At 36.2% G+C, this 12,952-nt stretch overlaps 1 protein-coding gene across 11 annotated transcripts in view; it reads left to right on the top strand.

Annotated features, from left to right (window-relative positions):
- The window catches only part of ptprfa (protein tyrosine phosphatase receptor type Fa), a 411,563-nt gene that overhangs the window by 389,240 nt on the left and 9,371 nt on the right, over positions 1-12,952 (top strand). For all 11 annotated transcript variants that reach the window (XM_069938995.1, XM_069938994.1, XM_069938991.1 and 8 more), the window contains 4 exons: positions 683-809; positions 6,364-6,489; positions 8,464-8,618; positions 8,843-8,978. In XM_069938995.1, the coding sequence (XP_069795096.1) occupies positions 683-809; positions 6,364-6,489; positions 8,464-8,618; positions 8,843-8,978 (544 nt within the window). The remainder of the gene's footprint in view (positions 1-682; positions 810-6,363; positions 6,490-8,463; positions 8,619-8,842; positions 8,979-12,952) is intronic.

The following is a 12,952-nucleotide window of genomic DNA, read 5'->3' as shown; positions in this document are numbered from 1 at the left end:
TCAGTGGTTGATGTGGATCTTTGTACCTTGAAATTGTGTAGTTATTTTATTTTTCCTGCTGGTCGCTTAATTTTATTTGCTGGATTTGTGTTGAAGGTCATGAGAACAAGGTCAACAGCAACCACTGTCAGCTTACCTCTGAGATGGTTCAGATGTAGCTCAGAAAGTCTTTTCAGAAGAATGTTTTGGAAAGATGACATACTCTTGTTTCATATCTTTTTCATTTTACTTTATGTTACTTTGGGTTTATATTTGGTTCCTTTAAGGGTCTGGTTCTTTATGTTCATTTAATTTACCTAATCTTTTCCTTAAGGAATTAGGGTATGGGAGGGAAGGGAGAGGGGTGGGCAGGGGAAAAATATCATTGTTGAGAACGGTCGTATTGTTGCTTTGGATTTGTACGAGTCTTGAAAAATCAAAAATCAAATATTCAAAAAATAATAATGTTTTGGAAGCACCAAGGAAGATTGTCCATAACTATGTGCTCCATTAAAATAGTGTTTCCCCCACTTTAAGGATCAGATCATTGCATGGGTTACAATAGCAATGAATGAGTAAAGGCAGGCAACTAAGTCACACCCTGAGATTTAGCTGCAAAATTGGAGTAATGTCCAGTGAGCAGGATGATGGGAACGAAAATCATGTTTCATGTGTTTTTAGCATCTATTTCCTCTATAAACAGGCAGCAGAAGGCCTATATTGCCACACAGGGACCTCTGGCAGAGACCACAGAAGATTTCTGGCGCATGCTGTGGGAACACAATTCTACAATTATAGTAATGCTTACAAAATTGCGAGAAATGGGTCGAGTAAGTCATTCACATCAATTGTGTACGCAACTGTGCAAATAATAAGGGAAATAGTTTGCAGTCCATTTGGTAGTTGATATGCAAGGGTCGTGCATTTACAATTCACCTTGACTGATAACCTGATTAATTTGCCCTTCATAAATTCAAACTTGTGTTGTATGATGGAAGAAGTTTTTTTTTAAACTTTATTTATATAACATAAAATACAAAGATATTTTAACCCAGTATTATAGTTCATTGTTGGTAAAGTACATAATGATAGACTAATAATCAACCCCTCCCGACCACCCAACTACACAAAAAAACCACCCTCCCCTACCCCCCAATAATAATGGTATGGTATGTGCCTTTTTTTTAAAAAACTGATTAAAATACATTCAAATCCATATGTTTTAAATACGGATTCCACATTTTAGTAAAAAAAAGAATAATTGTGTAAATGATATGTTATGTTTTCTAAATAAATTCATGATTTCAATTCATTATGCAATCTTTGAATATTTAACTCTACATCATCTTTCCAAGTTACCGCAATACATTTTCTAGCCACTGCTAGAACCAAGCGAATAAATGCAGTTTGAAACTTATCCAATTTTAAACCCACTTTTAAATTTGTCATTGTTACAAGATCAAACCAGCAACCACAAAGAAGGCATATCACACAGGGGTAAAGATGAACATTTACTTTATTAACAAAATCGCCCCTCCCCCCCTTTTATAACAATGCCCACTGGTTACTATGCAAATTTCTATAACAGTGTAAAACTAATAAATTCCCCAGCCTAAATATAACATATGTAATTAAAGTCTAAATTATATTTCCAACCAGCTCACAGAAAAACTTAGACACAAAACACACAAGACTCACAAAACTTTGATCTCAACCGAAGCAAAAATCATAAACAAAATTCAGTTTGTTTGGTAAACTGAAGCCAAAAGATCTTTGAGAGAGAGAGAGAGAGAACAAAATTTGAAGTTGTCTTCTTGTGTTGCTTGCAAAGAGAGGAACAATGGCTTGGTCCAGACCCTTCAGGCTGCCTTTGGAATGTTAATCCCTTTTTGAAATCCCAACAATCTAAACTGTCTTCCAGACAATGACTCATGTTTTGGGCCTCCTTCCACTCCACAGCACCACCAGTGGTGGTTTATCATCCAAGTCCAGAAATTTTTAGATCATTTTCTGCACATGCTCAGTCCGTCTCCCACTCTCTCAGCAGTCCACCTTCACCTTGGCTATTAAAGGCAAATTGTCACTTTTTAACATAAAACCACACAACACATAGGTCAATACACAACACAGAACTCTGTAACAGTCATGTACCCCAATAAAAAAAGTAATGGATCAAACAATAATTCAATGTTGTACAAACGTTCCATAAATTCCCTAATCTTCATCCAAAAAGTTTTCACCTTATCACAAGACCAAACCGAGTGTAGAAACGTCCCTTTCTGTATTCCGAAAGCACAAATCTGATTCCCTAAAACCAATTTCTCTGGTGTCAAATATAGTTGATGCAAAAAATTATAGTTAACCAAACTATATCTCACATTAATCAAACAAGTTACATCCTCATCCAGCCTTCCTCCGAAATAGAAACCTGTAACTCCTTTTCCCATTTATCCTTTATTTTAAATATGTTAGGTTTACCCATCTTCTCTTGTAATAACGCATACATTTCTGATATAAATCTTTTTTTTTAACTTTCTGTAATCAACTTCTCAAACCTAGTCAAATTCAGAAGCTTAAATTCTTACCCAAAATTATCCTTTATCAAAGCTCGTACTTGATAATAAGCAAATAATGAGTTCGCTGATATCCCAAATTTGTCTTGAAGTTTAATAAAAGAGAGAAAAACACCCTTCTCAAAACAGTCTCCTACCATTCTAATACCCTTCAAATCCCATTTTTTTAAAAATATTGACTATCCATAGAAAAAGTCCGGTATAAAGGAGTCTGAACAGTAATTTTACCTTTAGTTCCAATTATTTGGAATAATTATCTCCAATAAATGTTTAACTATAGGTACTTCATAAGTCTTTAAAAGGTAAGGTTTCCATTTATAAATAAAATATTTAACATTACCTGTGACAATTCAATTTTAGCCCATGCTGGAGATTGATCAGTGTCTGAGATTCGATTAAGAAGTTTCAATTGTGCTGCTTTATAATAATTCTTAAAATTTGGTAACTCCAATCCTCCTAGTGCATATTTCCAAGTCATCTTTTGTAAAGGAACTCTAGATAACTTACTTTTCCATAAAAATAACCAAACTGAAGCATTCAATTCCTTTTAAAAAGCCTTTGGTAAAGAGCAAGGAATAGATTGAAAAGGATATTGTATATGAGGAAATATATTCATTTTGATACAGTTCACCCATCCCATTAAAGTCAAGGGTAGATCTTTCCACCTACTCAAATCTGCCTTAATTTTCTTCATTAATGGTATATAATTCAACTGATACAAATGCTGATAATCCACATTTACTATCATCCCAAATTCTTTATTTTATCGGACCAACGAAATTGGTTGATCTGTTTACAATCTGAATAATCTTCTCTTGAGATTGGTAATACAGTAATTCACTCTTCTCCCAATTAACTTTATATCCAGACGTTTCTCAATATGTCTCCAAACATCTCAGAGATTCTTTAGGATTTGTTAAGTACATTAACACATCATCCACAAATAGATAAATCTTATATTCTTCCTCTTTAATATTAATATTCTGTCTAATAAATTGAGCCAAAGGTTCAATAACTAATGCAAATAAAGTTTTTTTTTTAGTTTATTTTGTTGGGTTTTTTTGTAATTTTTTTTAGGAGTGTTTATTTTGATATTGTATTCCTGGTGTGAAGTGCCCGGATTATAATTTTATTAGTATGTCTAGTTTAAATTTTGCAACTTTTAATTTTAAAGGTTTGAATAACCCGATAATTACATTAAGAAAATGAAGGTGGGTATAGCTTTTTTACAAGAAAATCATTTGACTGAAAAAGAACATTTAAAACTAAAAAGGGATTGGGTTGGACAGGTCATTGCATCTTCCTTTAATTCCAAAGCCTGTGGAGTAGCTATTTTAGTTCATAAGAAATTGCCTTTTATACTGGAATCAGTCTCAGAGAAGGTGGGTAGGGCATTGACAGTTAATTGTAAAATCTTCTCTGAGGATTGGATATTGTTAAATGTTTATCTCCAAATGTGGATGATAATTTGTTACTGAGGTTTTCTTGGGTTTGAATCAAGCAAATGACAATATCTTAGTAGGAGATTTTAATTACTGTTTGGATCCTTTGTTGGACAAATCTCCAAAATCTTTGAAAATAAACTAAGATGGCTGAGCATTTAGCAGTTGTTTTGAAAGTTTTGAATTTGGTAGAAATTTGGAGGAGATTAAACCCGACAGAGAAGAATTTTTCATTTTACTCAGCAAGACATGAGTCCTTTTCTAGAATTGATTTGTTTTTAATATCAGCTCAACTATAGGGGAGAATTACTATTATTAATTTCTTGTATTGGTTCTGATATGGTTCAATCTAATTATAGGTGGAGATTTAATATAGTGTTATTAAAGCAGCCTGAGTTTTTTACCTTTATTAGGAACCAAATTAAGTTGTTCATGCAATTGAACGAGAATTCAGTGCAGAGTAAGTTTATATAATTGGATGCATTGAAAGCGTATTTAAGGGGACAAATTATTAGCTATACTACTAAAGTTAAGAAAAAATATTTGGCAGAAAGTCATAAGCTTGAGGAGGAAATTAAGGTTTTAGAAAAGGATTTGCAGAGGTATGTGACAGAAAATTAAAAGATAGGGTTATCTTATTTGAAATTGCGTTATAATACTTTACAGACATATCAGTATGAGAAGTTGATTTAAAGATCTAAACAGCGGTATTATGAGTTAGGAGAAAGGTCTCATAAGGTATTGGCTTGGCAATTGAAGACAGAACAAGTGTCTAGGACGATAAATGCGGTAAGGAAAGATTTAAGGGTCATTTATAAAAACCTTAGGAGATCAATGGTGAATTTCATTCTTTTTATCAAGATTTATATACTTCGGAGATTAAACAAGATACTGATCAAGTAGAATCATTTTTGGCCAATTTAGACCTTCCATTTCTGAGTGATTTAGACATTCAGGAGTTAGATTGTCCATTTACAGATTTTGAAATTAAAGAAGTATTACAAACTATGCCTAATGGAAAATCACCCGAGGAGGATGGATTTACTTTGGAGTTCTACAAGGAGTTTTGTGATTTATTACTTTCGGTATTTCGACAAGTATTAAGACAAGCTTCCGAAACATCTACTCTTCCAGAATCTTTTTCAAGAGCCTTAATTACCATTATTCCAAAAAAAGATAGAGATCCTTTGAAAGTAGAGTCATATAGACCGATTTCCTTGTTAAATGTGGACTATAAAATTCTGGCTAAAGTGCTTGCACATAGACGCAAAATATCTACCACAATTGATTGATGTAGATCAGACAGGCTTTATTAAAAATCGTTATTCAGCTGATAATATAAACTGATTACATTAATTAATGTGTCTAAAAATCAACATAATCAACCTTTAATAGCGGCCCTGGATGCCGAAAAGGCATTTGACTGGGTTGAGTGGCATTTTTTGTTTAAAGTCTTGTGGAATGTTTTAAGTTTGTCCACTCTTCATTGGTTGGATAAAGGTCTTATATAACAATTCGTCAGCTAGGGTTGTGACAAATGGACAAGTTTCATCTTCATTTAATTTAACTAGGTCATCTACACAAGGTTGTCTGCTATCTCCAGCTTTATGATAGAAGAAGTTTGAAACTTTTGAGGAATGATGACAAACTCACACCAGTTATTTATGGTCAAATTAGTAGACTTGCACCAGTTATTGGTGTCACTGTTCTCCAGATTAATCAACTTTTGCACAGCATCAGTTCAAATTATCTTAGTAGTTAAGATGTTTCTAAATATCATGGCCTTACTGCAATGTTGATATGTTGACTTCCTTATTTCTTTCTTTTCAATTTTTTTTTTTTAGTTTAACATAACAATCCATATACAAAATATTAAGAAAGCAAGGCAAAAAAATAACATATGCATAAGATAAAATTAAAGTAAATACACAGTATGCCATATTTTAAATTCTATCCCTTATTATTAATATCTGTTAAAATAATTATACATATAAATCAATTAAATACTATTATAACAAATCCACTTATCTAAAAGAAACAAGGGGAATAAAAACTAAAGCTAAAACTAATCTAACCCCTTCCTCTAATCAAGATGACTTTCTTAAATAGCTATTCCCAATCAAGATACATGTTTCTTACCATGTTCTATTTGCAAATACTTGCAAAGGCACTTTGTTTATGTCAAAAAGATACTGAAGTAGTGTATCACTTCACCAAATCAGCCAGAATATGATTTGTTAAATATCACTTAAGCAGTAGATAAGATGTGAAATGCTACTTGTTTGAAAACAATTTATTTAAATGTGATGTACATAAGGAGTATCCAGTGTATTGTGGTCAGTGTTGCTGCTCTGTTGTTTTGTCATTAGGAAAAGTGCCACCAGTACTGGCCAGCGGAGCGTTCTGCCCGGTATCAATACTTTGTGGTAGATCCAATGGCAGAATATAGCATGCCTCAGTATATCCTGCGAGAGTTCAAAGTAACGGATGCCAGGGTAAGTGTGAGTGATAACCATATTGGTGCTCTTTTATGCAAATCCTATAATAATGCGCCTAATGCTTTCAGTTTAAACTGTATTTGTGGACACATGAGCAGACACTGGAATCTGGAGCAAAACACCAAGTCCTCAAGAAAGGGTTCAAGCCCAAAACGTTGACAAATTCTTTTCTCCCACCGATGCTGTTCGTCCCACTGATTTCCTCCAGCAGATTGTGTCAAACTCTTAAGTGTTTTCATGCTGGGCCTCCACTTCAAGGTCAGCTGCAGAAGCGGTAAACATTTTAAACTTACCTGTTCATTGCTTTTATGCAGAGCAGTGCCTCAGTGCATTGTCCAGAGCCGCTGTAGATGGGGCAACTGTTGCCGTGGTTCCACCTGTCATAAATATGCGACAGAGCAATTTCTGCATTTCCCAGAATGGTTCCAGCTATGAGGGGGATTATGGGTAGGGAAAATGGCCTTTCTCTGCCCTTTGGTCCTTAGCACAGCCTCAGGATTAAAGTTTGTCTCTTTGGAACAGAGATGAGGTGAATCTGTGGAATCTGTTGCCACAGATGACTGGTATATTTAAAGTGAAACTTGGTAGGATCATGATTGATTAGGATGTCAAAGGTTATGGGGAGAAGATAGGAGAGTGGGGTTGAGAGGAAAAATACTTCAGCCATGATTCAAATAGCAAAGTTGATTGATGGGCCAAATGGCCCAATTCTGCTCCTATCTCTTAAGAAATGGCATTGCAATAAAGTTCGTGCTTGTGATTATGCAAATAATTGCTGGTTGATGATTAGCATAATGGTAATTTGCTTTTTTATATTTAGAAAATTAACATCAAATAAATTTTAGGTTCCAATGTTATCTTTTTTTCTGTGACTTTTAAAATTTATTTTATAAAATTGGAAAGAAAATATCTTTTGAATCGGTGATAATGATCGACTTTTAAAGAAATGAGTGTCGAGACTTCCAATGGCCTAAAATTTCCATTGTGCCTTATAACATTTCTATGTGCTACACAATATATATATTTCCTAAAATTTAGTCAATAAATAAATTGAGAATAATCACGCAAAGTTCCTTTGAAAATTCATGGTTGTGGGATCTGTGCAACTTGGAGGCCATAGGATATGTTTGGTATTGGTGATCAATGTGCAAAATATACCTGACAAAATACTTGGATTTCTTTTCTACTAGTACATAGTTCACAAACAATGTTGGCCACAGCAATGAGCACTGAAGAAGTGAATGTTCCAGATTCCTGGTCCCATGAGACATTTTAAAGCAGACTGCTCCCGAATCTATGCCCAGGGGCCCAACTTCAACACCACGATAAGTCATTGATTTGGGTCTAATGCTGCCTCTTGAGCAAATCTTACCCCTAAGTGGTTCCACCCTTTTAGTTGGCCTTTTGGGAACTGTTTTAAGATTTCTCGCTTCAGCAGGAAGTTATCTTGGAAATTTTTTATTTAGTGCATGACTTTGGGCCTAATCTATATTATTGCACTGTCGTGCAGGCAAGGGCCAAGTCCTCAATTCCAACACGCATGACGCATTGCAGATTTTAGATGTTGAAGAATTTCTCAGTACGGGATCATCATCCATGCATCTGAAAAGGGAACAATTTGCAGGGTTCCAGTTTTGCTCTGCAGGATTATTCTATCTAGAATCAGAGCAACTATTGAGGCTTCAGTGAGGTTCAAAATAGTTTATATTTGAAAAGAATTTGCAAACATGGAAATGCAGTGTGGTGGTAGGTTAATGTTTGCACCAAGTTCTTCTTCATGTATGTTTCTTTGTTTCACTGCAGCTTGGAAAAAAGCTTTCAGTGTAAAAATAGGGATTGAATTTACTGATTTCAGTCTTTTAGTCTTACTTTCTGTCTTGATCTCTCCTCTTTGAAAGGGAAAACTCGCTAGTTATTCACAATATATGTTAAACAGAATTTCAGTTCAAACGTCACCTGTTTTTATCACAGGATGGACAGTCTCGGACAATCCGTCAGTTCCATTTCATTGACTGGCCTGAGCAAGGAGTTCCAAAAACAGGAGAAGGATTTATTGACTTCATTGGTCAAGTGCACAAGACGAAAGAACAGTTTGGGCAGGATGGACCTATTACTGTGCACTGCAGGTAGAGATAATGAGTTGGTGCTTAATAATATATTAAATATGCATTTAATTGCACAGGTGAATATATTGCTCTAAATGAACACAGTCATCATTCCTATTGCATGCACTTTCCTTAAGGGTCTATCCTGCAGTCACATAAAATCTTGTTGCAAAAGCAAGAGTTCAAGAGAAGTCTCAAATGTTCATCTTTGTAAAATTCTGAAATAAGTTTCTGGTGTGTTCTAGCGCTGGTGTGGGACGGACTGGAGTATTCATTACACTGAGCATTGTCCTGGAACGGATGAGATACGAGGGAGTTGTAGACATGTTTCAAACTGTGAAGACCTTGCGAACACAGCGGCCTGCCATGGTTCAGACAGAGGTAGAGTGTTTAATCATTGCTGGCATAACCACAGACTGTAAATAAATCATTTTAAAATCTCCGATGCCTTTAAATTTACTGACTTGCTCCCTTGCTTTTTAATTCAATGGCACTGAATACCATAGACAGAAGCAGCTGTCATAATAGTTTCCATCTTTCTGATATTCGCAAACATTCATGATCCGTTAAAATTTGTCAGCACTATTAAACATGATTTTAAGCTTAAAGCACAAACACAAGAAACACTTGTATTTTGATCTAATTTAGATCTATTTGATTATGTGTGAATATTTTTCCAGCTGCCTTGGAGCCATTCTCCTTCATTCAAATGAATGGAGTTCTTTTACCTGCATTGGGTCCAACCTGAGCAAGTTCAATGGATAGATTGTCCAGCATGCTCTGGGGAAGTTGTAGTAGTTTATTATCCATTGCTTGAGTACATGGAATCCAGCATTGGATTGCAATCATAAAATTCCTATTAACCATTTTGATTGAAGTTCAGAGCTTCCCCATATGTCGACATCTCCTAAATTCCCTCATTGTTACCAAAGAATATAACAGGAGTCCAGTCAAAAACTATGTACGTTTCTGTGGAAAAGCCATTGTTTCTTCAAGAATTAATTATACCCTCAGGTCCTGAAAGAGGTAGCAATTGAGAGTGTGGAGACATGGTAATGATCTCTCAGGAATCAATAGATTCTGGCTTGATCCCAGACAACTAAAAATTCACAAATGTCACCCCACTATTCAAGAAGGGAGGCAGCAGGAAGGAAATTAAAAGTCTGTTAGCCTGATATCAGTGATTGGGAAGATATTGGGAGTCGATTGAAAAAGATGAGGTAACAGAGTACTTGGAGGCACATGACAGGACAGGCCAAAGCCAGTATGGTTTACCTAAGGGAATATCTTGCTTGACATACCTTTGAATTCCTTAAAGAAATGACAAGCAGGCTAGATAAGGGAGATTCAATGGATGTTGTGCATTTGGATTTTCAGAAGGCATTTAACAAGGTGCTGCACAAAAGGCTGCAGCAAGATAAGAGTCCATGGTATAACAGGAAACATATTAGCGTAGGTAGAACATGAACCCTAATTGGCAGAAAGCAGAGTTAGAATTCAAGAATCATTTTCTGATTGGCTAACAGTTGCCTGTGGTGTTCCACTGGCTTCAGTATTTGGGCCACTGCATTTTGTGTAATATATTAATGATTTGGATTATGGATTGAATGGCTTTCTAGCCAAATTTGAAGACGATACAAAGGTAGGTGGAGGAGCAAGTAGTATAGAGGAAACACAGAGGCTGCAGAAGGTCTTAGATTAGGAGAATGGGCAGAGAAGTGGCAAATGAAATATAACATTGGAAAGTGGACAGTTATGCACTTTGATTTTAAAAAAAATAAACAGGCAGACTATTTTTTAAATTGGGAGAAAGTTAATAAAACCCAGTTGCAAAGTGACCTGGGAGTCCTCATGCAGGATAGCTTGAAGGTAACTTTCATGTTGAGAAATTGGGGAAGAAGGCAAATGCAATGCTTGCATTCATTTCAAGAGGAACAGAAGAGAAGAGATGTGATGTTGGGGCTCACTTAAGAGTATTGTGAGCAGTTTTGGGCTCCTCATTTAAGAAAAGATATGCTGAGGTTGGAGAGAGTTCAAAAGAGGTTCACTAGGATGATTCCGGGAATGAAAGGGTTATCGTATGAGGAGCATTTGAACAGCTCTTGACAAGTATTTGTTGGAATTTGGGAGAATGAGGGGTGATTTCATTGAAACATTTTGAATGTTGAAAAGCATGGACAGAGGAGATGTAGAAAGGTTGTTTCCCATGGTGTGAGAGTCGAGGACCACAGGGCACAACTTCAGGATTGAAGGGTGTCTGCTTAGAGTTACTTCGGAATTTCTTCAGCCAGAGAGATGTCTGTGGAATTTGGTGCCACAGGTGGTTGTAGAAGCCAGGTCATTGGGTATATTTAAGACAGAGATTGATAGGTTCTTGATTAGCTAAGGCAACAAAAATTATGGAGAGAAGGCTGGGCAGTGGGGCTGAGTGGGAAAATGGATCAGATCATTATTAAATGACGGGTCACACCCAATGGGCTGAATAATCTATTTCTGCTGCCATGTTTTATGTTTAAAAGATGAAGACTATTTTATACAAAACCAAACAGAAAATAGTACTGTTACGAGCCCAAAGGACCCCAAAACCCATCAGCAATAGATATTCACCATGACAAATGGTTATTTAAACAAAAGTTGTTTTTAATTATCTTTAAACATGAAAATAGAATCAAACTTGAACTTATCTCTATATTTAACTAACCCAAATTAACCCCCTTCTAATTCTAAGCACGTATATGATGTATGTGTAAATTTAAGAAAAGTTCTTTGGTTCACAGTTCAATCTCATTTCTCATTCTTCCAAGTTCTCTGGTTGCAGGCAATTCTTATACTATGCACAGAATTTAACATGTATAAAGTTCACCAGGCTTTGGTACTCGAAAGGTAAATGTTTACTGCTCAGGAAGGTTCTTTGGGGGTTTGCAGAGAGAGATTTGTTGTTCCAGGATTTTCACAACTGAGGTACCACCATTAGTCACCTCAATGTCTCGCTGATGAAACTTGCCCCATCAGGGTTCTCAAGATGATAACCTCTTTCTTTCAGGCTACCACAGAGTTCCTTTCTGTTCCATTTATTCCAAGAGAAACATCAGACAGATAGTACTCCCAGCCATCCGCCGCTCTGGAGATTTCTGTTTCCAACCAGCTATTCCTGGCTTGTTTCAGCTGTGACTGTTCAGTCTCTTTCAGTGTCACACACACACTGGCTGAGAGAGCTTGTTGACCTTGTCTTCTCTCTCTCTCTCTCTCTCTCTCTCTCTCTCTCTCTCTCTCTCTCTCTCTCTCTCTCTCTCCAACTCAGACCGCTATAAAGCCCATGTGACTCTCTCACTTGCAAAAACCCCCACCTTCTTCAACAAACCACAGGAGTTATCTTTCTTGATAAAGCTGTTGTCTTAGGTAAACAAAACCCAGGAATGACCTTTCTGTGAGCACTTTGTAAAAAGGTCAGAAGCCTTGTAGTTATTCAACCAACCGGCCTGTCTCCAATTCAAACAATGTCTATTCATTACATGATGTCATTTCAATTAGCACCTACTTGTGAAATGTGCATATCATTCTCCAAAGTTTCTGCAATGTTACTGAATATGAATTCTTCAGTATTTCAAATAAGATCTGTTTTAAAACGTGTGTATGTATGTAACCTATTCTAATTTTACCAAATTCTCCCAATATTTATCCATTACAGTACTGAGAAGTAGCCTTTGATTCTAGCAACTTCAGTGACAAATCAATGGTTCAATTCTTGATTGCCTCTTGGTCTTTCCATTTCCAAATAGAATCTTTAGGTACAATGTTTACTTTTTCCAGATGTTCTTCCAATGAATCAAACCAAACAATCCTTCTTTCTTCTTTTATTATTTCCACCAGCTGCAATAGGACACAACCAACCCATCCCATCCCTTTCCAGCTTCCATAGGGATTGATTCCTCCATACTCACCTCTCTGACCCCTGATAATTTCCCCTGCAACCACAAGAGATGCAACTCCTGCATCTCCACCCCTACCACTATCCAGGGATCTAAACACTTCTTCCAGGTGAGGAAAAGACTCACATGCATTTCTTCCAATGTCACCTTCGGTGCCACTAATATGGCCTCTTCCACATCAGTGAGATCAAGTGTAGCATTGGGTTCATATTGCAGAGCATTTGTGCTCTATTTGCATTTGCCAATCTGTGAATTCTATTTCATCCCCATTTCCCATTCCCAGACCAGCCTGTCCATTCTTCAACTTCTTCACTGGTAGAATGAGAGGAACAGCACCTTGTATTCCACCTGGTCAGTCGAATATTGAATTTTCTAATTACAGATAATGAATTTATTCCCTCCTCTTCCAAGCTACTTCTGTTCTTC

This window comes from Narcine bancroftii, chromosome 5 (genome assembly GCF_036971445.1).
Source record: "Narcine bancroftii isolate sNarBan1 chromosome 5, sNarBan1.hap1, whole genome shotgun sequence".
NCBI classification, from domain to species: domain Eukaryota; kingdom Metazoa; phylum Chordata; class Chondrichthyes; order Torpediniformes; family Narcinidae; genus Narcine; species Narcine bancroftii.
This window is presented reverse-complemented; position numbering and strand designations above follow the sequence as displayed.